Genomic DNA, 25,608 nt, shown 5'->3' with positions numbered 1-25,608 from the left:
AACAGCATAAATACATTACATTTTGGGCCACACCACTAGACAAAGCTTAGTTTAACTTCATTGTCATACTTAAACTGTTGATCATTTATAATAATGTTAAGTGCTTACTGCAGTTCTTTTTCTGGCCCATCTCCATAGGGTAATTCTGCTAGTGGTATTCAGGATACAGGGAGGGTAGTAGATAGTTTAAAACTGACAGCTGCATCATAATGAATACAATTTCACTGTTCTTTCTTGAGTAAAACTGGACATTTACTAGACTGTGAACATTTATAAAATCACTTTTAAAACTATTAACTATTCAGTGTCTTGTACAGTGTATAATTCTGCATAAAATCAGTATAGCTTAGTTAGAGTGAGGTGTGTGCATATGCGTGAGCGTGCACACACAAACACACCCTTGGAGTAGATCCCAGATAGAGGATGTGATATAAATACATCTGATACACTATGAAGAAATTTTTGTATATCATACATGCTTGGCCCATCATTAAAACTGCTAAAATTCCCCTAAACCCAATGTATTTACAGTACTCTCAAATCAAGGATGCATACTCCAAAACACCCAATTATCAACCCCCCCCCATCCCATTTTTCTACATAGGGTCAGGGTATCATGTCATCTGTCTCCCTCTTTCTCGATTCATTGCCACTGTCCTGCCTTCTTTGATGGTCATGCCTGACTGTCACAGGTCTACTCTCATGCAGTCTGTATTATCTCTTTGCTGGACACCCTTGTTTCCTCTTGCCCATTTCCTTTTTCTCCTAAATGATCTTCACAAAATTATCTTCTGCTTTTCTGCACATGTGCCCAAACCATTATAATCTGTTCATTTTTACTCTTTCTCTGCAATTGGAGCTACATTTGCATCTGCTCTGATTTGCACATTTCTTTGTTTGTCCCACAGTGTGCATCATACCACATGTTTAAGCACTTCCATCTCTAGCTTCCTCAACTGCTTTGTCTTCACTGTCCATTTTACTGCACCATGTAATAGTACTAGTCACATCATTGTTTTATGCACCTTACTTTTCTGCTCCTTTGGCATTCTTCTGTCACAAACTACTCAAGGCAGTCTGTAACAGTTGGCTGCATTCCCTTTGATTCTAGCTTTGACCTCTTCATTCAGCCTTCTCTTCTCCTCAACCACCCCTCCCAGATACTTGAAGCTGTTAACCTGCTTAACTATTTTCCCATCTATCTCAGTTTTCAGCTTCTTCTGATTTCCCACATTTGCTGCCATGACAACTGTATTTGTCTGTCCTCATTTTCATCCCATGTGCTTTTAGTTGTGCATTCCATTTCCCTGTCATTTGCTGAACTACTACTAGCATCTGCTTGTAATCCAATATCATCTGCAAACAACATCTTTTGATCTGTCCCCTCTGACCTGTTTGCTAATCTAAGCCATCAGAAGTGTGAGCAGCAGTAGACTCAGAGCTGGACCCAGATGCACACTCCCACTGGTGGCCCTCAGTGAGCCCGAACACTGTTTGTACTTGTGTTTCTGGATTCTTGTATGTAGCCTGCACTAATTCTACCAATGTTTCTGGGACTACAAATCATAGCAGGACTGCTCAATTCAGTTTTCTTTGGACCTTGTCATGTGCTTTCTTCAAGTCAAGGAATGCCCAGTAAGGCTCTTTCATCATCTCTAGATTCTTTAAAGTTATCTGTCTCGCCTCAAACATTGGGTTGGTTGTACTACCTCCTTGTCTGAATCTGAACTGCTTATCTCCATCTTACTTTTAGTATTCTGTGTATTTGTTTACCAGCCCCCCCCTGCACTTTCATGCAGTGTGATAGGAGTTTGATACCGCTATACTGTCCAGAGTTTTGAGTGTCCTCTTTGCTCTTGCACACTGGTATTAGAATGCTTATTCTCCAGTCATCCAGGATAAGCCTTTCTCTCCATACTGCTTATGAGTACCCTCTGGAGTCATTTCTTCCCTATCTCCCAACATTTTGATTGTATCCGCTGTGACATCATTTGAGCCTGCTGCTTTTCCTGACCTCCTTTTGTTTAGTAATATTTTTATTTCTTCTTCAAGGGTAGGTTTTTTTTTTCCTTTTTCAACATAAGGCTGTTTATGGAGTAGTATAGTTTTTGTGTGGTTTTCAATCAGAAGTTGTTGGAAGTACTCCCATCTGCTGTTGAAATCCCATGGACTGGTGAACAGATTGTTACTGGCATCCATTATGAAGGCTGACTGTCTTCATCTTTCTGTCTCTGCCTTACAATTTGGCAGACTTTATTATATCTGATGAGTCATTTTTCAGAAGCTGGTACAGTGCCCCTGATGCCTTGTTCTTTGCTGTTGCAATTGCTTTCTTGGCCTCTTTGTTAACCAACCAGTGTTCCTTCTTAGTCTAGTTTGTCTTTTCTAACTTTTTTTCCTGCGCTCCTCCTTTCTTTTGATAACTTCCCTTGACTTCTGCATTCTACTGCCTGCTTTCTTTCTGTACCTGGCCCAGCCCAATATCTGTTTTATAGTCTTTACACATGCTGTTATGAGATGCTGCCATTCTTCTTAAACTCCACATATTTCTTCTTACTTATCTTGAACTCTTGTGCTTTCACTTCCTTCCAGGTCTTTAGCTTAATCTTTGTTGACATTAGAGCCTTCTCTGTCCACTGCTTGCAGATGATTGTGGCCACCAGTAGTTTATTCTGTGCAGACTGTTTCAAAGGAAATGACTTTGCAATTTCTGATGCTACCCCAGTGCCCTTTCCTTACTAGGAGGAAGTCTACCTGAGTTGCATGTTGGCCACTCATGTATATGATTTTGTTACTGTCTTTCTTACTGAGATATGTGTTCATCACCATCTAGCTATTTGTCAGAGAGAAATCTAGAATGGTCTCTACTGTTGTATTCATGTTGCCCCAACCATGTGGATCCAGGCAGTCCTTCTGTTCTGTCCCGATGTGAGCATTTAGGTCCCACATTACCAGCAACAAACCATGTTGCCCTTTTTATCTAGTAGGTCCTGCAATTTCTGCATTAATGCACCCTTTTTCTTGCCATCATAACCCTGCCATTGTCATAGTCTATTATGAATACCGTCCTGTCTTTGCAGTGGGGTCTGATTGCCATGAGTCTACCACTAATTTTGATAACATCCCTCAGTGTCTTATGAAGACTTTCCCTCAGTACAGTTTCCACACCACTTCTATTCTGTCCTCTCCTCTATTTATTGTAATAAAGCTAGAAAAATATAAAAAAATATATAAACTTGGACCACATTTCCTATTTACTTCAATGTAAAATATGTAACTTTGAAAACACATGCAAAATACATACGTACAAAACATGAAGAATAGTGCCCAATTAAATCAACTCCCACAACTGAAATGTGTTTGTATTGGAACAGAATTAAAAATAAAAGAATAAATAGTAAAGTAAAACACTTACCACAGTCAGCCAATCAATAAAAAACATTACTGGCAAAGTGTATCCAATTCTAACTGGCTCTACTACAAAATCCCAGATGTTCTTCGTGTTTCACTGTTGCAGTCATCACATTTGGGTTATCCTTGCCAGGGTAGCCCTCGGCCGGCCCAAATACCAGACACACAGTATTTCTGCTTCGGCTGCTGTTGCTTGAGGACTGACATCAGGTCGTCAGTGGTATAAAGTAAGACAGTTGACGCCATTACATCAGTCTTTCTTGCTGTGGACCCCAAAGCAGAAGCAGTTCGCATGAGTGCCGGTCAGCCACTACCCGAGTTTTCATTTCCGAATTGAAGTTGAAGTCTTCTAAAGCTAAGTACCCAGTTGGGGAGCCTTTTTTCTTGCACTAACCGATGTCAGAAAAAGTTAATAATTGTCTCGCCTGTGGAAAGCAAATACCACACTGAGACTTCTACTCTTACTGCGTCACTTGCCTAGGTCCTGACCACAACGTCCCCCATTGTCGCTTCTGTGCTGTGTTTAACACCAGAACTATCCATTGCCGGGCCCTTATTGTAGCCAGATATTTTCGTTTACAGTCCTCTAATTCCGATATGGCTTCGGCAGGCCATCTGACAGCGGATCTTCTGAAAAAACGTAAAGATAAAGACAAAGACAGACTGCACAGGTCAAAACCTTCCGACGACGCTTCGTTAACCTAGTCGTCAGTCCTCTGGTACTCAGTGAGGCGCGTTTGCAACCCCTGATGCTCGCTTCAGTTGATTCGCAGGCCGCTACCAAGAGCCTTTTGGAGTCCAGTATGCCACAAAACTCTTCTTCGTCTAAGGATCCTGCGGTTGTCTCTACCTTGGATGGATCCGGAGCTGCTGAGCAGGCACTGGCTTCCGAGGAAGTCCTTCACACCTCCGAATCTTGACACAAACCGGTGTCTTCTTTCACGATTACCGTTCTTTCAAAAAACGAATTCCTTAGGCCCAGGGTTTGAACCACACCCGAGAAATCGACTACCCACTCTCAGGCACCTGTTACCTTGACTCACTCTCAAATGCTTAAAGTGGCAGAAGACCTTATCATGCTGATCAGGAGAAGCTAAGCTACCCCTTCAAAAAGGAAAAGAGATCTGTCCCCAGTAGTTTTGCCTGAACAAGAGTTAGATGAATCTGATGCATGTGACTATGAAGACATGCAGCCCCTCTCCACTTATGAGGATTCTGATGCAGAGGAATCCGTTCCTTCAGCCTCTCCCCCAGAGGATTTTTCCTTTGGGGAAACCCTGCATACTTTAAGGGAGCATTTCCAATGGGATAGTCAGGACTACCATCAGTCTAAAAAGAGACTCTGGGAATTCCTAAATCTTCCGCAACATAGACCCTTGGCCATCCCACCCAGTCCTGGATGTGGTGGATGATGTTTTCCTTGAATCCAGTTTGACTCCTGACACCCTACCTCCTGCTCCAGAAAACCAGACCGGTACTACAGAGCACCTGACTCACACAAATAACTTTTTAAAAATCCAACAGCTGACCCTGAGGTCATTTCTCAAGGGCCAAAAGGGATTAAAGCAACCTCTGCCAAGAATCCCACCCCCTCAGACAGGGATTCCCGAGCATTGGACAGATGGGGGGAAAAAAGCATACACTTCAGCTACTCCATATGCTTAAATATCTGCAACATTCCTTGGAACTCCTTAAACAGAAAATCTCCTCCTTTCCTGCTTGGGCAGAATCTAAAGAATCTGAAGTAGACACTTCATTTGTCAGCAAACTTTGGGATACGGATCCGACCTCGGATCCGAGCCAGCAACTTCTACCACAGCATAGATCCGAGCTCCTAGCTCCTCCCTTTACCCATAATCCCCTGCCAACCCTGACTGACCCCAGATCTAGTTTGCCGCGCTTCAAGCTACAAGCTGGATTTTCGAGCTCCTGCTACTTAGTGAAGTTTTGTGAGAAAATTTTTCTATTTTTATCCCCCTTTTCTTCGTGTGAGTGAGAGCGAGTGTTTAGGTACCCCATAGCCCTTTATCTCTCTCAATTTAATTTAATTTAATTTGTGGTTATTTTCCTCCCTGCCCTCGCTGGTTGTTGTGTGTTTGTGGTGTGTGTAGGGGCCTAGTGAGTGTGTTTCTGTGCTACTATGTCGGAGGCCCCTAAAGCCATCTTTTCAAAGTGCACAGAGTGTGGCCATAAGCTTTCACCGGCGGATGGCCACACCCGGTGCGTTAGGTGCCTTGGAGTTTGAACACCTCTCTTCGGGATGCGCGATTTGCACGGCGTTCAACCCCAGGGCACTTAAGGACCGGAGGTCGAAGCTGATTCTGGCGGGCCTTTTGCCCCCGGATTCGGCTCCAGCCTCCGGTGCTTCTGTGGCTGCTACCCAGCCCTCGGTGGCAGCCACCACTGCCTCCCTCCCTCCCTCCGGTCGGGACTCAACCTCCCACTTTGGCTCCGGGGGAGAGGGAGGCCGGGAAAGCCAAACGGAGAGAGAAGCACCATAAGCGGCGGGCCGAGGACTCCTCCTCGGCCCCGCACGCCAAACGAGCTTCTCCCTCCAGAGCTTCTGGATCGACTCCTCCTCAGCTCCGGTCCCTCTCACCGGGACCCGAGGAGGAGGGGACCCGGTCCCCGTCAAGGTCATCGAGGCGGCACTCTAGGTCTGCCTTGGTGGCCTCTTCGAGGTCCACTTTTAGCATGTCAGATGCAGACATGGACTGGATGATGAGGAGGTTCATCCAGGCCCAGCTGCAGATGGGAGTGCTCTTGCCCCCCCCCTCCCTCCGGGGGGGAGCTCGACCCCATTTTTTGCTGCAATCGCTCCTTCTCCGGCCCGATTTCCGGGTTCAGAGCCGAGCCGCGTTGGATCCGGGGGTGGGTCGGAGCCAACAGTACTGGTTACTTCAGCTTCAACTGGTCCCTCGAGCTGGTTGGATCCGACCTCTCAGAGCCGTGGACTGAGCTTCGGATCCGAGGGATTCGGTGTGACTTCGGCTCCATCCCGGTCGGAGCACACAGAACCTTCGGATCCGATGGTCTCGGCCCCGCTTCGGATCCGAGTGGGAGTCGACTCTCGGATCCTATCGAGGGCGGCTCCCCCTCGGTTTTCGCTGTGGTGGAGAGGGCACTGTTGAGTGCATCCGGGCCTCCGGTCCTGGCTTCGGCTCCCCCTGCACTCCCTTTCAGCTGGTTCAGGCTCCCATCACCCGGCCTTCGCGGTAGCCTGCTTCAGCGCCTCTGGGTGTTCCTTTGTCATTGCTGGTGAGATTTCCTCGGACAGCCCCCACCCCGAGGAGGTTCCTCACAAGGCTAAGTGTAAGAGGAGGCACGTGGACTCCCCCGAGTCCCTTACGGAAGATACGGACTTAGATGAAGGGGAAGGCTCCCCAAGATCACCCCCCGAGGATGTCTCCTTTGGAGACATCGTGGAAATGCTCAGGATTAGGGGAGGGTGGTCTGCCCCCAAGGCTTCCTCTGATGAGTCCGTATTCCTAGAGGCGTTCAAAGCAGGGCCGTCTACCTCTTGGGTGTCCCCTCCCCCCGACCCCCTGGTGGACCTTATCTCCACCAGGGCTTGGAAGGAGCCGGACACTGTAGAGCCAGTCCCCAAGTGCCCAGATAGGATCCTGAGTCCCCCTGCAGAAAGAACCCACTGGAGCAGAGGTCCCACCGTGGATGCCATGTTGGTGGCGGCGGCCACCAAGAGGGAGTTGGCTCAGGAAAGCTCTGCGGTCCACCCACCGAGCAAGGAGTCTCGGGCGATGGACCACCTTGGGAAACAGGCCTTCAGTTCAGCAACCTTCTCCATGAGGGCGCTGAACTCTATGGCACACGTCATCCGGATGCAGCGAGATCTAATAAAAGAATACGCTGCCTCCCCCCCAGAGTCCATGTTGGAAGGGGACAAGCAGCTGTACTCCTCCCGAATGTCCACTCTACGTTCCGTTTCTAACACCTCTATGCGGCTGTTGTCTCACGCCATGGAAGGAGCCGCTAGAGCTGGCAGAGCTGGCCTGGTAATGAGACGCCAAGCCTGGCTCCGACATTGTGACTTCTCGGAACCCTTTAAGGCGTCATTCGCGAATGCCCCCTTTGATGGTTCTGCACTGTTTGGCAAAACCGTTCTCGACACTTTAGTCCAGAGCGAGAAAGACGGGAAGACGTTGTCTGCCGTCGGAGTCTGCTTCTCTGCTCCCCAGAGGTCCTTTTCTAAGAACCAAAAGGGTCAGAAGAAGATGTGGTTCCGGAAATCGCATCAGTCCCAGTCTGCTCTGGACAACCAGTCCTCTCGTGGCAGAGGAGGACAGGGAGGACGCCGCTCTAGAGGCAGGGGGGGGGTCCCAGAAATTTTGGGTCCAGAGAACCCTTCTCTGAGAGGCCCACGCAGAACCCCTGAGGGGTTGCCCGGGTGCTCCACTCTGGAGGCAGTCGGGGGGCGTCTTTTGAGGCACCTAGCAATGTGGGAGTCCATAACAGCAGATCACTGGGTGCTTCGCATCATATCCAGAGGTTACCAAATTCTCTTTATTGTAACCCCCAAAACAAGAAGCCTCCCCGACGTACCACCCAATCAGAGGGAGACGGCTGCTACAGAAATTCAGCAGCTTTTACAAAAAAGAGCCATCCAACCCGTCCCCCCAGATCAGCTCGGATCAGGGTTTTACTCCAGGTTCTTTCTGGTGCCAAAAAAGACGGGGGACTTGAGGTCAATCCTTGACCTGTCTCTTGAACCTGGCAGTACCCAAAGAAAAGTTCTGGATGGTCACGCTACAATTTATTCTCCCCTTGTTATGGGAGAATGACTAGATGTGCTCGATAGACCTCAAGGATGCGTACTATCACATTCTTGTGGACAGACTCTCCAGGAGGTTCCTCCGCTTCTGGCTAAGAGCCAGTCACTTTCAGTTCAGGGTCCTCCCCTTCGGTCTCACCTCAGCCCCCAGGGTGTTCACCAAAGTCTTGGCGGTTATAGCGGCCCACCTGAGGCTTCAGGGAATTCAGGTCTTTCCGTACCTGGACGACTGGCTCCTCATCGCCCCAACAAGGCATCTGCTCTGTTCAGGCAGGGATTACTTCCTCAATCTTGCTCCACGCCTAGGGTTGACTGTCAACATGGCCAAATCCTCTCTGGCTCCTACACAGGTAATAGATTTCATAGGGGCGAGATTGGATTCCAGACTAATGCTTGCTTTCCTGACTCCCGATCGGCTTCAGAACCTGAGGTTGCATGTTCAGGCCATTCTCCAACTTCCTGCTCCACTGGCGGAATTGATCCTGAGGGCTTTAGTGTCCATGGCGGCAGCAATTTCTCTGCTGCCCTTAGCCCATCTAAATATGAGGGTCCTGCAGTGGACCCTCCAGGTGCAATGGTCCCTGTCTCGCAACCCCCTGTCCCATCCCATTCCCCTAAGCAGGGCTTGCAGAGGGTCACTCGTGTGGTGGCTCCAGTCCCCGAGCCTTCACACGGGACGACCATTCTCAATGCCCCCCCCCCCCCATCACCACAGTGACCACGGACGCCTCTCGCCTGGGGTGGGGGGGCACTATTCAGGCAGAACGGTCCAAGGCACGTGGAATGACATAGAGACCTCCTTGCATATCAATGTCCTAGAGATGAGGGCGGTGCTTTTGACATTGCAGGCACTTCACAGCCTTCTTCCGATTGGGACGATTGCGGTACAAATGGACAACATGTCAGTTGTCTAGTACATCAACAAACAGGGGGGAACCAGGTCTTATCCTCTTTGTCGCGAGGCCATGAGAGTGTGGGAATGGGTGATATCCACCAACCGCTTTCTCATTGCAATGCACATTCCGGGACGGTCCAACATCCTAGCAGACAGGCTCAGTCGTTCGATTCTGACCCCATATGAATGGTCTCTCAACCTTCTAGTAGCGAAGCAAATATTTGCCCAATGGGAGCAACCCTGTTGCAATCTTTTTGCCTCTCCTTCAAATACCAAATGCAACAGTTACTTCGCTCTAGTCCCCAAGAGACTCTCTAGTACATGCTTGGCCTCCCGGTCTCCTTTATGCTTACCCTCCATTGCCCATGATGCTGAAACTCTTACAGAAAGCCAGTCGGTTGGGGAGCAAAATGATCCTCATTGCCCCATTCTGGCCTCGTCAAACGTGGTTCCCATACCTGTGGTCTCATCTGATTCATCCACCCTGGATTCTGGATCCCCTCCCGGATCTCATTACTCGCCCTCTGGGTCTTCCGACCCCCAACCTGGTCAACCTCAAGCTGACTGCTTGGATGCTCCAGTTCCACTCCTGATAAGGACTCCCGGAATCTCCTCACCAGTCAAAGCCATTCTAGTAGCAGCACACAAACCGTCCACCAGAAGGGTCTATCGGAGTAAGTGGAAATGTTTCTCCATCTGGGCGGAGCACCATTACTTAGATCCTTTCACGGCACCTCTTACTTTGGTTTTGGATTTTCTAACTACCCTTTTTCATCAGGGGGCTAGCTGCTCTACAGTCAAGGTACAACTAGCAGCGATTTCGCATTATCATGTAGGGCATGAATCAGGCCCTCTAATTACCTCCAAGCTCTGTAAAGCTTTCCTCAAGGGTACCTTCCTTCTCAGACCTCCGGTCAGGGAGGTAGTACCCCCATGGGATTTATCTTTGGCTCTACAGGCCTTGACAAGCCCCCCCTTTCGAGCCAGCGGCTATGGTTGATCTTAAATACCTCTCTTGGAAGACGACCTTCCTGGTGGCCATTACTTCAGCTAAAAGGGTCCCTGCGCTTCAGGCTCTCTGTGTTAAACCGCCGTATTTGGCCTTCCATCAGGATAGAGTTTACCTCAGGATCAATCCGTCCTTTCTGCCTAAGGTATCTTCGGAAGCTAATATTAATCAATCTATTAATCTTCCCGTGTTCTTTCCCAACTATCAGAACAAAGGAGAGTACAAACTGCATTCTTTGGATGTGCACAGACAATTACGCTTTTATATTCATCGAACTGCTGGTCATAAGCAATCTGACCAGTTGTTTGTCTCCTTTGCCACAACCAATTTAGGCAAGTCAGTTTCTAAAGTTACCCTGTCATGGTGGATAGCTAGTTGTATCCTCTTGGCATATCAGAGATCGGGAAGGCCTGCACCTCAGGGAGTCCGCGCTCATTCTACTAGGGCCGTCGCTACTTCGGCGGCTTTTAGATCTAGGGTCCCCTTGGATGATATTTGTTCCGCAGCCACTTGGGCTTCATCTCATACCTTTATCAGCCATTACAAACTGGACGTTGTCTCCAGAGGTAGGGCGTCCTTTGGCTCTGCAATGCTCCGGAATATTCTTCCATAACGGCCACCCAGGATTCGGGTAGCTGGGACTCTGTCCCAAAGGTTGCTGACAAATAAAGTGCCTACTTCAGATTAAGAAGTTATGTACTCACCATAACGTTCCATCTGAGTAAGTATCTTCATTTGTCTGCAACCATCCCCCCCTCCTTCCCCCTGACCTATATGATTCTGTTTAGGATCTGTCTTAGATAAGCCCCTTCCAGGGCACAGTAACAGTTGTTATATCGGGCAAACTTGATCTGAGGTCAGTCAGGGTTGGCAGGGGATTATGGGTAAAGGGAGGAGCTAGGAGCTCGGATCTATGCTGTGGTAGAAGTTGCCTGCTCGGATCCGTATCCCAAAGGTTGCAGACAAATGAAGACACCTACTCAGATGGAACGTTATGGTGAGTACATAACTTCTTATTTACAAGATTTAATGCATTCTGCAAGTCAAGTAACTAAACACACCTTGCATTGTGGTTTTGATACCCTAGAAGCTTCTTGCAGGGCAGCAGTCACTGGAAGACATGAATGGCTTAATGAACAATCCCTGCCAAACCATGTCAAGTCTAAATTGTTGGATGCACCCTTACACAAAGATAACTTATTTGGCACTAAGGCAGAAGAGATCTTAAAAAAGATGGAAGAAAAAGCAAAATCTATGCAAACAGTTAAAGATTGCTTAGAGGTCTAGCCCCCAAGATTCAGCAGGCATTTTCCCTCCATGCACTGGTTCTTTCCTTCCCTGAGTAAACCGGCCCAGTCTAGGACCCGTGGAAACAGACCCCCCCCCCCCCCAGAGACAGCAACCCCAGGGAATGCAGATATCTAAGCAGTGGACTACCTCCACTTCAATACCAGGGAGTTCTAAGCTACTACCTTATGGTAAGAACTCACAATGACTCACCTCCTCCCTACCTCTCCTCTGCCCATCTTCACTTACCCCTAGGAGGAAAACTCTCCTTTCACTCAAGCACCTGGGCCACCATTACCAAGGACCAATGGGTTCTAAACATTGTGTCTCAGGGATACAAATTCTCCTTCCACACCCTTCCAACCCCAAAAGGTTTCCCAGATCTACCACCAAATCAGTGGGCAGAGGCTCTAAAGCAAATTCATTCCCTGCTCTCTTTGAGGGCAGTAGAGCACATTCCTGCAGAACAGATAGGCCAAGGCTTCTACTTCAGACTTTTCCTGGTGCCCAGAAAGAGGGCACCTGGCGCCCCATCCTCAATCTATCCATTCTAAACACCTTCCTGTTGTCCCAAAATTCAAAATGCTCACCCTCCAGCAGCTGCTACCCATGCTCTCCAAGGATGCTTGGCTAGCCACCCTGGATCTAAAAGAGGCCTACCTCCACATTCTATCAGGGAATCATGCAGAAAATATTTCCGCTTCAGGGCAGGATCTCAACACTTTCAGTTCTCTGTGCTTCCCTTTGGCCTATCTTCTGCTCCCAGAGTTTTCACAAAATGCCTGGCTCCGGCCATTGCCTTTTGCAGACAAAGAAATTTTCACATTTACCCCTGCTTAGACAACTGCCTTATTCAAGCAGACAGCCAGGAAAAGCTGCTCAAACACCAAGCCTTTGTAAAGAGTCAACTAACCTCCCTAGGGTACACAATCAATGAAAATAAATCAAAACAGGTGCCCACCCAAAGGATAATCTTCCTGGGAGCAAGTCTGGACACAGCATCCCAGATGGCATACCTTACACCAGAGAAACAAATTTTCCTGTCAGTCTACTTCTCTCAGCTGGCCACCAGGCCCCAGCATTCTTCAAGGAAAATCCTGCAAGCTCTGGGGTTCATGACATCTTGCATACTCCTCATTCCATATGCCAGACTGCATATGAGGAATCTGCAATGGTACCTGAAGAGCCTTTGGTATCAACACTCTCAAGACCTGGAAACTCTTTTACCTATAATTCCTTGCCTCAGAAAGGAATTTCTTTGGTGGGCAACAGCATGCTTCCACAACAAGGGACTGCCCTTCTCCCCACACCCTGCCAGCCAGACCCTCACCACAGATGCATCAGACTACGCTTGGGGTGCACACCTGGATGGCAGGTGCATACAAGGCCAATGGACAACAAATCCCCCTGTACATCAGTCAGAAAGAGATGATGGCTGTGCAGCACACCTTGATAGCTTTCAAACGCCTTCTCTCTTCAGGGGTTCTCCTGATCAAAACAGACAACACCACTGTGCTGTGGTACATCAACAAGCAGGGAGGGACTCACTCCTACACTCTATGCAGGTTGGCCATGACTTTTTGGCTCACAACCTCTTCCATGCAAATACACCTGTTAGCACAATACCTACCCAGGCTTTTTCAACTCCCTGGAAGACCAATTAAGCAGAAAACTTTTGGACCCACATGAGTGGCAGCTCAACAGAACTACCTTCTTCCTAATAACTCAGAAATGGGGAGCCCCAAAGGTCTACCTCTTTGCCTCCCACACCAACCATCAGCTCAGCAAATTCTGCACCAGGGAGCATCACTGCATGGCTTGGAAAGTGGATGCCCTATCCTTCCCCTGGGTCAACCTTTTGGTCAATGCCTTTCCTCCCCTACCTTATCCCCAGGGTACTGCTGAAAATAAGGGAGGAAAAAACAAGGACCATTCTTATAGCTCCCGACTGGCCCTGACAGCACTGGTGCTTCTTGCTGAGTAGCCTTTCCCCGCTGCCTCCATGGCATCTTCCTCAGATTCCAAACCTCCTAACCCAGAGGGAAGGGGAATTCATGCATCCCCAATTGCAGACACTCAGTTTGGCAGTTTGGCTTATTCCCTAAACTCAAACCAATCTGCCATCCTTAGTAATCAGGTTCTGGATGTTATCCATGAGCCCAGATGCCCTAGCACCAGAAAGTCTTATGCAGATAAATGGAAAAGGTTCTGCACCTGGATCCAGGCTAAGGGGGCCAATACGACACAGCCCTCCATCCCCTCTCATCCTGGAATACTTAGCTGACCCTACTACACAGTGATCTCTCTTTCTCCTCTATAAAAATTCATGCCTCTTCTATTTCTGCTCATTTTCCAACTGAGCAGCCCCCTTTCTCACACCCTTTGATCAAACAGTTCCTCAGAGGGGTTAGCAACTTCAGGCCCCCCACCCCGAAGGGCACCAACACCAGCTTGGGACCTTAAATTTGTCTTGGAAAAGCTCACCCTGCCTCCTTTCAAGCCAACTTCTTCTGCAAAGCTAAAATTTCTCTCCTGGAAGACAGCCTTCCTTCTGGCCATCACTTCAGCCAGAAGAGTCTGTAAGCTGCAAGCACGCATGGCTGTAGAACCAGTCATCATCTGTCATGCAGACTGGGTATCCCTCAGAACTAACCCATCCTTCATGCCCAAGGTGGTGTCCAGTGTGGCTCTCAACCAAACCATTCATTTGCCCACCTTCTTTTCTAATCCTAAGAACAAAGGGGAAAGGATTCTTTGCTCTCTAGATGTGCACAGACAACTCAGATACTATCTGGACAGGACTGAACCCTTCAGAAAGTCTGATCAATTGCTGGTTAGCTTTGCTACAGGGGCAGAAGGCAAAGTCATCTCCAAGCAAACCATTTCCAAATGGATGGCACACTGCATCCATTTCTGCTACAAACAGCATAGTAAGCCTCTCCCCAAGGGGGGTCAGTACACACTCCACCAGAGCAGCCTCCACCTCTGCAGCTTTCCTCAGTGGAGTCCCCACCAGGGACATCCTGGAGGCTGCCACCTTGACATCTGTTCACACTTTTACCAAGCATTACCACCTGCCTCTCTTCTCCAAATTCAGGGCAGGGTTTGCCTCTGCAGTCTTGCAGGGCATCCTAGCCAGTCACTAGCTTCCTTGGCTGCCTCCACCCATTTCCTCAGCTTTGGGAATCTACCCAAATGTGATGACTGCAACAGTGAAACACGAAGAACATAGTACAGTTGTGCACACTTACCATAAATGTATTCACTGTTGCATTCCTGGTTTCCCTCCCTCCATCCCCCTTTTTTCTCCTTCTCCTTTTGTTACTATTCTTCCTTGTTGTTCTCCTTTCCTTACAAGGGACATATTGGTATTTATTTTCCATTAGTGGGGTTCTTCCACCAGAACCTGGCCTCCTACTTTGGGGGCTGCTGACAGGTTAGGGCAAGAAAAATTTATGTAATGGCGTCAGCTACCTTACTTTATACCACTGACGACCTGGCATCAGTCCTCAAGCGACAGCAACCGAAGCAAAAATACTACTTCTCTGGTATTCGGGCAAGCCGAGGGCTACCCTGGCAGGGATAACCCAAATGTGAATACTGCAACAGTAAATACACTCGAACATCTACATTTATTTTAAGTGTACACAACTTTACTTTCCTTGATGAGTCAGCAAGTCGATCACAACTGACTGAGTAGTTAACTCACCACTGAATTAACTAGAAAACAATATTATGATATTTCGAAATACAGATTTTAACAGAGATGTGGAATATATAAGATCTGATTTGTGCTAGATAAAATATTTTGTACTGCTTGTTTAGGGAGCTTTGTGTGTGTCTAGTAGTTAAGCTTGCCTTTTTATTTTTATATATTTTTTTTTTTTAACTAAAGTACAATATACTTAATTATTGTGTCTTATCAAGCCCGTCCTAATGTATTTTACAAACTCTGCTTACATGTATCTGTATGTATTTCCAGTTTATGTTGTTATTTATACTTCATCTGTGTCTCATCAAGTAAATGAATTTCAGCTGATGAAAACATCTGATCAAATCTTCAACTTGGACATTTTAAAAAAAAAAAGTTTTTTTTTTTTTTTTTTTTTTTTTACAGGGTGCTACCCCCCTATACCCACATTTGGAGAAAGCTCTCCAAACTTGTATATCCTCTGAGAAAAGGAATTAGTAAAAATAAAGGGAAAGGCTGCCGGTGTGCACACAAACTGCACTGACAGTAACTTCAACAGTGATGTAGAAATTCAGTGTTAAGGAGCTCAAGTCATTCAGATGTCATTCAGATGTAGCTTTGCTGACTTTACAACTCGAAGTGTATAGAAATTGCTGATTTATTGTTTCACATTAGTTTACATAGCTGGAGTGTGTAGTGAGTAATTTCTGTATCATTATTGTAAATGAGGTATGTTCTCTCTAAAGAAAAAGTAAATTGGGAAAATACATTTGTAAGTTAGCTGACTGCAAAAAGTAAATCTGATGTTGTAAATCTTTATTCATTCCTTACTGTTAGAACTTTGGTTCCGAGATGGCCATTACCAAGCTCGTACCATCTAAAAACTCTCAGCTAAGACCTACCCACAATGCCCCTCTTAGTCTCTTCAGATCTCGTTTGCCGTGTTCCTCGTCAGACGTGCCAAGCCTTCTCTCCAACTACGTGTGGCTTTTTGTGTTTTTTCTAGCTTTTAGTGATTATTAGCAAGGTTTTTTTCTAGTCTAAGGTTATTTTTTGTCTCTACCTTTCTTATTTCTGACTAAAACCCTACCCACTACCTTGGCAGTTTTTTCATACCATCATTGGTACTACTCCCTCTTCTCTACCTAGTAGGCCCTTCTCTTACCTTTTTTGGTATTTCTTAGTACCATTGTCGGTGCTCTTTCCTAGCCTTCTGTATAATATATATATATATATATATATATATATATATATATATATATATATATATATATATAAAACAAAAAAAAAAACTTTTTCTTCACTATCCCTTTATCTTCTTGTTTGGTAGCTTAGTTTATTTTGTGGTAGTTTTAGTGTGTTATAATGTCAGATAAAGCCAAGCTTGGGTTCAAGCAGTGTGATACGTGCGGGCATAAAATGCCCAACTCTATTGGTCACACTCTGTGTGTTTATTGTTTGGGCGTTGACCACATTAACGTTTCTTGTGACATTTGTTCTAGCTTCAGCAGCCTTACCTTGGCTGAACACAAGAACAAACTTATTCTTAAGGGTTTATTGAAATCACCCTTCGCGAAGGCTCTTTCTGGGCTTGGAGGTCTCACCACCTCCTAAGCATAAGGATGTTAAAAAGCATAAGGATAAATGGAGTCCTTCGGTTCCGACATCTCCGTCCTCCTTGGATCCGAGTCAGCACCAGGCTTCTCCCGCACCTTCACCTTCACATGCGGATGAGCTCATTAAACTTATTGTGCAGCATGGACAACATAGAACCTGTCCCCCGGAGGCCAGATAAGATTTTATCCACTCCTGAAGACCAACCCAACTGGTCCAAACAACTGGTAGTTGATTCCGTGGTCGTGGTGGTGGCCACCAAGAGGGAACTGGCAGAAGATTGTTCCACTGTTCATCCCCCGATCAGGGAGTCTCGGACTATGGACAGACTGGGGAAACGGGCCTATGCTTCAGCGACCTTTGCCATTCGGTCGCTGAATTACCTGGCACATTTTACTTGCCTCCAAAGAGAGCTAATCTCAAAAATGTCTGCCTCTTTGGTGGGGGTACTGCCTGAGGAGGTACGTGATACTGTTGCCTCTCGGCTAGCTACCCTGGAATCCATCTCAAACTCCTTGATACGCTTGATCTCTCACACTACCAAGGGGGCAGCTCGAGCAGCCGCATCAGGCATCATCATGAGACTGCATGCTTGGATGCATTTGTGTGACTTCACGGACCCCTTTAAATCTTCCTTTGTCAACGTGCCTGTTAACGAATCTTACTTTTTTTGCTCTCAAAGTTAGAGAGACACGATCATGTAGTGAGAAGGATGGAAAAACCTTGTCTGCTGTGGGCATACGTTTTTCCACCCCCAGAGATCCTACTCCAGTAATCAGAGGGGAGGACAATTGTGGATCAAGACGTCCCAAGGATCTTTTCGTGATACTCATGATTAGCAATCTCCCTGGGGCAGAGGGGGAAACTCATCCCAAAGATGCCCCTTTCGGGACAGAGGCGGTCGGCACAACCAGTGTGCTAGAGATTCCTTCAGCTGACCCTTCCAGCTTCCTGAACAGTGGCACGATTGCTTTCCTTTGGAAGCAGTCGGGGGTCAATTTTCTCTACATCTACAGGCCTGGCAACTCATAACGGATGCGTGGGTGCAGAGAATAATATCCAGAGGCTATCATATCCCATTCAACCTTACTCCCAGACCCGTAAAATGAATCCCTGATGTTCCACCCATTCAGAGGGAGGCTGCAGCCTTAGAAATTGAAAAGCTGCTAAGAAAAAGAGTCATCCAACCAGTCCCACCAGACCAGAGAGGATCTGGTTTTTAGTCAAGTTTCTTTTTAGTGCCAAAAAAGACAGGAGACTGCAGACTGATCCTGGATCTCAGCTTACTAAACAAATTCATAAAACCTCAAAAATTCCAGATGGTCACTGTACAGTCCATTCTCCCCTTTCTGGGGAAGGACAACTGGATGTGCTCTATAGACCTCCAGGAGGCATATTACCACATAAAGATGGACAAACGCTCTTGGAGATTTCTCCACTTCCAGCTGGGAGCCAATCACTATCAGTTCAGGGTACTGCCCTTTGGTCTCTTGACAGCCCCCAGTGTTCAACAAATGTATGGCAGTCGTAGTAGCTTATCTCAGACTACAAGGATTCCAGGTGTTTCCATATCTAGACGATTGGCTCCCTACTGCCATGTCCGGGAATCTTCTCATTCTCAGTCTGTCTTACACTCAAGGCCTTGCTCTTTGCCTAGGTATCACTATAAACATGAACAAATCACACATGTCTCCAACAAGAGCACTGGAATTCATTGGAGAGATTTTCAACACAATGTCCTGTCAGGCTTCCCTTCCTCCTCACAGGCTTTCAAAAATAAGAAGCCAGATTCAAGTCCTCCTTCCACAGACATTTGTACCAACATGCCTTGTACTGCAACTTTTGGGCTCTATGGCAGCAACCATTACCTTAGTACCACTGGCGAGGTTGCACTTGAGACTATTACAGTGGCTCCTTTCATCACAATGGTCGATCTTAATCCACTCACTCGACCACATGATACGCCTTACAAACCTTTGCAAGAAAGAAATGCTATGGTGGATGAAGCCAGAAACAAATCTTTGGTGTCGATTGTTCTGGCTTCCCCAGCCCAGGGCCATGGTGACCATGGATGCTTCCCTGTTGGGGGGGGGGGCATATCCACGGAAATTCAGTCTAATGCACTCGGTCCCCCATAGAGGCCAATTTCCACATAAAAGTCCTGGAAATGAGGGCGGTTCTCTTAGCGTCAAGTCTGTTTCCCTTTCCTTTAGCCTCATCTGATTCACAGCCCGTGGATCCTGGATCAATCCCAAGGTCTGCTGTCTCATCTGCAGGGACTGATTCCCCCAATCTCCACAGCCTCAAGCTCACAGCTTGGTTTTCTCCACTTCTGATGATTGCCAGGCTACCTGATATTTCATCCCCTGTTCACGAGATTCTTCTGGCTTCGCACAAACCTTCCACCAGGAAAATTTATTCTAGTAAGTGGATTAGGTTCTCTAGATGGGCCAAAGAACATAACATTAGACCCCTTTTGCATGCCTATTCAGAAGATCCTACAATACCTATCTATCCTATTGCACGCAGGAGCTTCAGCATCGACAATTACAGTGCATTTAGCAGCTATTGCAAATTTTCACAATGGCATTGACAATTCATCTGTTATGTCACACCAACTGTGCAAAACTTTCATGAAAGGCGTATTACATATTAAACCTCTGGTCAAGCCTACTGTAGAGCCATGGGACTTGTCTTTGGTGCTTCAGTCATTAACCAGTCCTACCTTCGAGCCCTCTAACACCTGTGATATAAATTTTTTATCTTGGAAAACTCTACTTCTAGTAGCCCTTACCTCTGCGAGAAGAGTATCTCAGTTGCAGGCCTGGACTGTCAAGAGACCTTACTTGACTTTTCATAGGTAAAGAGTGTCCCTACGTACTGACTCCTCCTTTTTGCCCAAGGTCATTTCTGTTTTTTCCATTAATCAATCTATTGACCTACCGCTTTTCTTTCCCTCACCATTCAAATAAAGGGGGAATACCTTTTGCATACCCTCGATGTTCATAGGCAACTTCGTTTATACTTGGACAAAACTACATTTTTCAGAAAAATGGATTGTTTGTGGCCTTTGCAGGACCCAGATTGGGTAAGCCTGTTTCCAAAATGACTTTATCCTCTTGACTCAGAAACACCATTACTTTCATCTGCCATCAGAACAAAGTGCTCTTACCTTCCAAAATAAAAGCTCGCTCTACTAGATCGATGGCTGCTTCTGTGGTTTTTCATTCCAGAGCCTCAATGGATGATATTTGCACAGCAGCCGCTTGGGCAAGACCTCATACCTTTATCACTCATTACAAATTGGATTTGGCCTCCAGAGGATGAGCATCTTTTGGTTCTATGGTGCTCAGGAATGCCCTTCCTTAGAGCCACCCAGGACATAAGGAACTGGGAGTTTTGTCCTAACAGTAAGGAATGAATAAAGATTTATAACATCAAATAAAGAAGTTATGTCTTGCCATAACGTTCCATCTGTGTTGTAGATCTTTATTCATTCATTACTTCCCGCCCTCCTTCTCCCCTGCCTGGACTCCTGGTGGACTTTAGGATTTCTTTATTAGTTTAGGTATCTGCTCAGACAGGGCCTCCTGCTATATCACTATTATTGCTTCTATACTATTATGGCGGGCAAACTCGATCTGAAGATACTGTGAGGGGCATTGTGGGTAGATCTTAGCTAAGAGTTTTTGGCTGGCGCGAGTTTGGTAACGTCTGTGTTGGAACCGAAGTCCTAACAGAAATGAATGAATAAAGATCTAAAACACAGATGGAACGTTATGGTATTGCTTCTGTTCTGTCCTAATGAATTATTTCCATCGATAACTGGTGTCTATATAGAGCACAATGACTAGCACACTACCATCTTACCCTCCATATTCTGTTGTAACTGAACCTCAGACTATCTTGGAATGAAAAGGTAAATAACTGAAAGCAGTGCACAGCCAAAACTGAAGTTCTTTCCGTACATAGATGTGGTCTTTTAGAGAACACCATGTCTGACCTCCCTTATAGTACAGGAAGGCCGTTAAATGTTTGATTTGTTGCACTTACACATACAACTAAATACATGCTCCACTGATTGACCTCATACAACTTTTGCATTAATTAGATGCATTAAGTCTTTTTCATAATAGCTAAAAATTCTGCAGGTAGCAACTATAGTGCAACAGAAAAGCATTCTTACTGGAAGCAAATCCTGTGCCTTTTTTAAATCACTTGTTAAGGAGTGTGTTAATTTAGTTAGCATTTAATTTACATGGAATGCAGCAACCTTAAGATGCGTGATATTTTACTGCATGCAAAGGCACACAACAGCTTTGAATGATGAAACTTTACTCTTCATCAGTAACTCAGATGTTATAAACTGAGTCGGACCATTGTGTAGTAGATTAATGCACCAGTTTAACAGTTAACAGCTTCTAAATTGCTTTTTAACTCGATGACTTGTTTTTTCTTTTGTTTGAATTGCTTGCTCTTATTGTTATTGTGTTTTAGAGGTATCTTTAGGAATTGTGAATGTTTTTCTAGTAATTTTTTAAATTAGTGATTGCAATTATAACCTTAACATCTACTCAGGTTGTTTACCTAAAAGGTAGAATGTAACTGTGATAAACTGTTCATGTGCCATCACTGGTTAAGTAATTAAGTCGTGTAACTGTACCATTCAGTTTTAAAGTGTCACATCAGTTCTGACCTTTGCACCAGTTTTGAGGTAAAAAAAATATACACCTTATACATTTCAGTGTAATTAGATATGTTTGATGTGTCCACTTTTCCTTGTTAATAATCTCAGTCTTTACATTTATTGCTAATTTATTTCATTTTACAAAATACTGTTTCTCCCCACAGGTTTCAGATAATATCACTGTTTTATAAGATATTTCTCTTTTCTCAGGGGACCGTCTGGAGTAAGAGCACAAGCCCTGGATAAGGATGGAAACCTCGTGGACGATTTTGTGTTCGATGGAGGTGTTGGTGCACTTGGAAGTAGAGTCTTGCATGTCAGAAATGCTCCATCACCTGCTGCTACATCTTCTCTCGCAATTGCAGAAGTCATTGCAGATGAAGTGGTGGGCAGATTTCAGCTGTAGCACTTACGACCATTCTTTTTTAAGAAAATAGGCAGGGTGGGGGTATTTTAGTGCTTCTTATTCATGACTACTGTCTGGAGCACAGCAGTCAGTAAAGCAAGTCATTAACAGAAGCAAGATTAAAAAGGATTTGGATGCCAAAGATGTTCAGAATTTGACTGCACTGCATAAACTGTCGATTACTAGAGATGTGAAAACAGTATGTGACTCAGTTTCCCTAGGCCTTTTGATTCAGTGAGCTGAAAAAAAAGGTCTTTCTGCTGTGGATAATGGACTACTCTTGGATTCTGACAAGAGATAATTGGTGATTGTGTTTCTTTACATTTGTAGTACATGAAATAAAGTCTTTAAAGGTACTTGCTGACTTGAGTCTCTTAGTTGGATGGAGAGGAGAGTATATCCTGAACACCAATAGAGGTAGTCTCTACTTGTGATGTACAGCGTTAAACAAATAATACTTTGAAATCAATACAGCAGATAAGAACTGCTTGCCCTCACATTTTGCCTTTTCCTACCCAATGGATAAGCTGTAAACCTTCTATTTTGTTTTTCCTTCAATGATGGTATGTTTGTCTGTGCATCATTTTAGTTCACTAGCTATTTTTTGATTTTTCAGCTTCCTTTAGATGACATTGTCGCTGGAAGAAAATATATTTTCTTCACCTCCCTCAACACGGTTAAACTTGGGTTTCATTTTCTTCTACATATTTTTCCTGAAAGATGCCATCCGCATAAACTGAGTTACTTGACATGCCTGATTTTTCTTTCATATCTCTTTGTGCTTATGGTTACCTACAAAGGGTATACAGGTGCACATCAGTACATCAAGGCAAGGAATATAAAATCTTCAAACTTGTATATGTTTCTGCAGTTACCGATGAATATTAAATTGGGTTCTGTTTCCAAGTGCCCCACCCCCAAATCATTTGCATACGTAAGCAGTATTCTGGTTAGTATTAACTATCTAGTAACCCTGAAAGTTGCTGAGTAAAGCATACATTCCAGCTGTGGTTGTCTGTTTATCTTACGACAAAAATGGCAGACGAGTACAAATCTAAATCTTTAGAAAGAGGAACAAACACATCTGGCCTTATAAATCACTAGTGCATATCCAAGATAGTTTGTCTTAATCCAGAGAGAGAGAGAGACACACACACTGTAAAAGTTTCAGAACTGATAAACATAAACTGATGAGGCATTGGTAACACAGCATGAGGAAATGGTACAGGGACACACAGCATTTTGATCCCATTTTTATTTGCCAAAAGCTGCGGTAGCGTTGTCGCCTCACAGTAAGATGTCCTGTTCGATTCTCAGCTAGAGCGTCTTCTGTGTGGAGACATGCGTGAATGGGCATACCTTCGTTGAAGGTTGTGCGTCAGAGCTGGCAACTCGGCATGTAAAAATCTAATGTCAATCATTAGCAGACTGGAGTTCCGCTGTGGCAACCCCTAACCGAGAAAAGCCGAAAGACACAACAACAACTGGCTAGATTTGTCAGTCCTTATCTTGAGTTAATGTTTATGTCAAGAAAATCCTTTATCCAGGTAGTCCCTTATTTTGGCTATCAACATGGTACAATGTTCCCCTTACAGTGCACTCATATTGCACATGAAAGATGAATAACATTTGTATTCAGTAACAAAAACAATGTCCACGTGGAAAGGAAACCACTGATGAAGCTTGCAAAGATTCTTGAAAAATGAGTCTTCTCACACTAAATGAAAATCTGGAATTCTTTCCCATGTGAATTAAAAGTTGTTCACGACTTAATATTATTTGACTCCTTTACTAGAGCTGATGAATTATGTCATCACTCACACAAATAGAACTGTGGGTAATGCAAATATAGTTTTTTTTTTATTTTAAAATCATAAAATGTAGAGTTTTAAAGATAAAAAGGGTCTGTAGTTAAAATATCAAAGTTCTCCATGCTGAGATGCAAAATCTTTACTAAAATGACATAAAAATTACACTTTAAAATAGTGTATAGGAAAAATTCACAATAAATAATTTTTCCAAGGTGCTGTGCCCCTCCCCTGCATCCCTTGATACTGGGGTTTAACCCCCAAACCCCTGTTTCTGTATATACAACAAGGATCACATAAATTTGAAAGAAATTAAAAATTAAAAAAAGAAACTCGCTTTTTCCATTGAGTCAGAGTTGTATGACCTTGCATGTTACAGTACCGCATCTGAAGTTAAGGAACATCTCAAGTACTAACACATCTAGAGAAAAAGGTAATCTAAAGGACTATGCTTGGGTCTCCTATGACAGCTGTACCTTTGCATTTGAGAGTAAAAGTGAAGCTCAGAAATTTAATCTGGACTTCCATGTCAAGAGCACATAATAAGCATTTATAATTGAAGAGACATGATCGTAATTCTTTGTAGTGCATGGTGTTTTATCTGCCACTGTACTCCCAGGTTCAATAAAAAAATGAAGTTGCATAAAACATTAGTGCAGCCACACAAGTGTGTAAGACAGATGCTGAAGTGTATAAAAGCTTTTAAAGCTGTGAACATGCTGTGGCTGCTGTGATGGTATAGTGTGAAACCAGAACTTAGCATTGCTGAATGGTTCTTAATAAAACTTTAAGTCCATTTTATACTTCAAAAAGTTTTTAAACAAAGTTGTCCTTTTCCTGAATGAAAAGCTCCATGCACTGCATAATACTTGTGCTGTGATTTTGTCATTACTTTAAGTAGTGGTTAAACAAAATAAATCTTGCCATGTTAACACTTTTAGTATAATTATTTTGTTATGTAGTACAATTAATTTAATATTGAAGTAATTGCCCTAATCTGGTAGTTGGTGCAGAGGGTTAAGGCTGTGAGCTGTAGTTCTTGTGGTACAGGGTTTGATTCAGTCAGCCCTTGTTTTCCTCTTGCGTCAACTTGAGCAAGTCCCTTGACTAGACAGTTCTTAGGGCAACTGGGAATTTGAGCTAGGTTCCTCTGTGGTCTTCTAGACTGCAGGCATAGTAACTACCCATGATCTCGAAAGCTTATATTCCAAGCGGGGAAAAAAAAGATGATATGCCTCTCATTAACATGTCATCTCCCTTCTCCCCTACCATGTAGTAACAAATTATGGCTACCAAATCCATGGCGTGTTACTATGTTTCGTAAGCACCACAATATTTTGTGTTTACATTCAACTGAAATCAGTGCTTACAGGGATTTCTACTTAGTAGACTGTAAGTGTTTGAAATGGTTTCATGCAGTCCTACAGTTGGGATCAATTTACATCTAATCGGTTGTGTTTGTTTAGCCCAAACAGACATCAAAGTAGCAGGATCACCTTCTCTGGGCAGTGAAGTCAAAAATTTGGGTCCACCTCACAATCTTTTTCTGGAATGACAGAGAGGCTATTGAAGTTTGATATATTCCTTGGTAGGAAGGGTTAAATCCTTACTAATCATCTACTTGTGTGATACATGGGGTAGGGCACCTGATCGTTTCCATATGCAGCTGGGGGGAATGCATAATCTGAAATTTGTTTTGGGAATGCAATATTTCTGTCATTTTCTGAGAGAGTTGATGTAGTCACTTAAGTGGAAAAAGGGGGCTTGTGTTAATATAGGGAACATAAAAAGAAAAACCTAATGGCACTGTACCGGTTGAGAATACTAGCCAATACGTATTGCTACTGAGAGAATTTATAATTTGGAAGTGGGTGTTGCTGTCAGTTGTGGTAGGGAGGGATGCTAAGTCACAGTGCCTGAGGAACTGTAGCAGATAATCGGACACTGTTATTACCAACAGAGGTAATTTTAATATTAACTATAAAGGAGGAATAACATTGATAATGGGAAT

The 25,608-nt window shown here is 44.8% G+C and overlaps 1 protein-coding gene across 1 annotated transcript in view; it reads left to right on the top strand.

The window, feature by feature from the left end:
- The window catches only part of L2HGDH (L-2-hydroxyglutarate dehydrogenase), a gene marked incomplete in the record, with an annotated part of 504,088 nt that extends 481,943 nt beyond the window's left edge, over window positions 1–22,145 (top strand). Inside the window, 1 exon segment of the mRNA XM_044074289.1 lies at window positions 21,594–22,145. Coding sequence (XP_043930224.1) covers window positions 21,594–21,789 — 196 coding nt within the window.
- Between the last annotated feature and the right edge of the window lie 3,463 nt (window positions 22,146–25,608).

Source organism: Protopterus annectens, chromosome 6.part0, assembly GCF_019279795.1.
Source record: "Protopterus annectens isolate FY-2018-M chromosome 6.part0, PAN1.0, whole genome shotgun sequence".
Classification (NCBI taxonomy): Eukaryota; Metazoa; Chordata; order Ceratodontiformes; family Protopteridae; genus Protopterus; species Protopterus annectens.
This window is presented reverse-complemented; position numbering and strand designations above follow the sequence as displayed.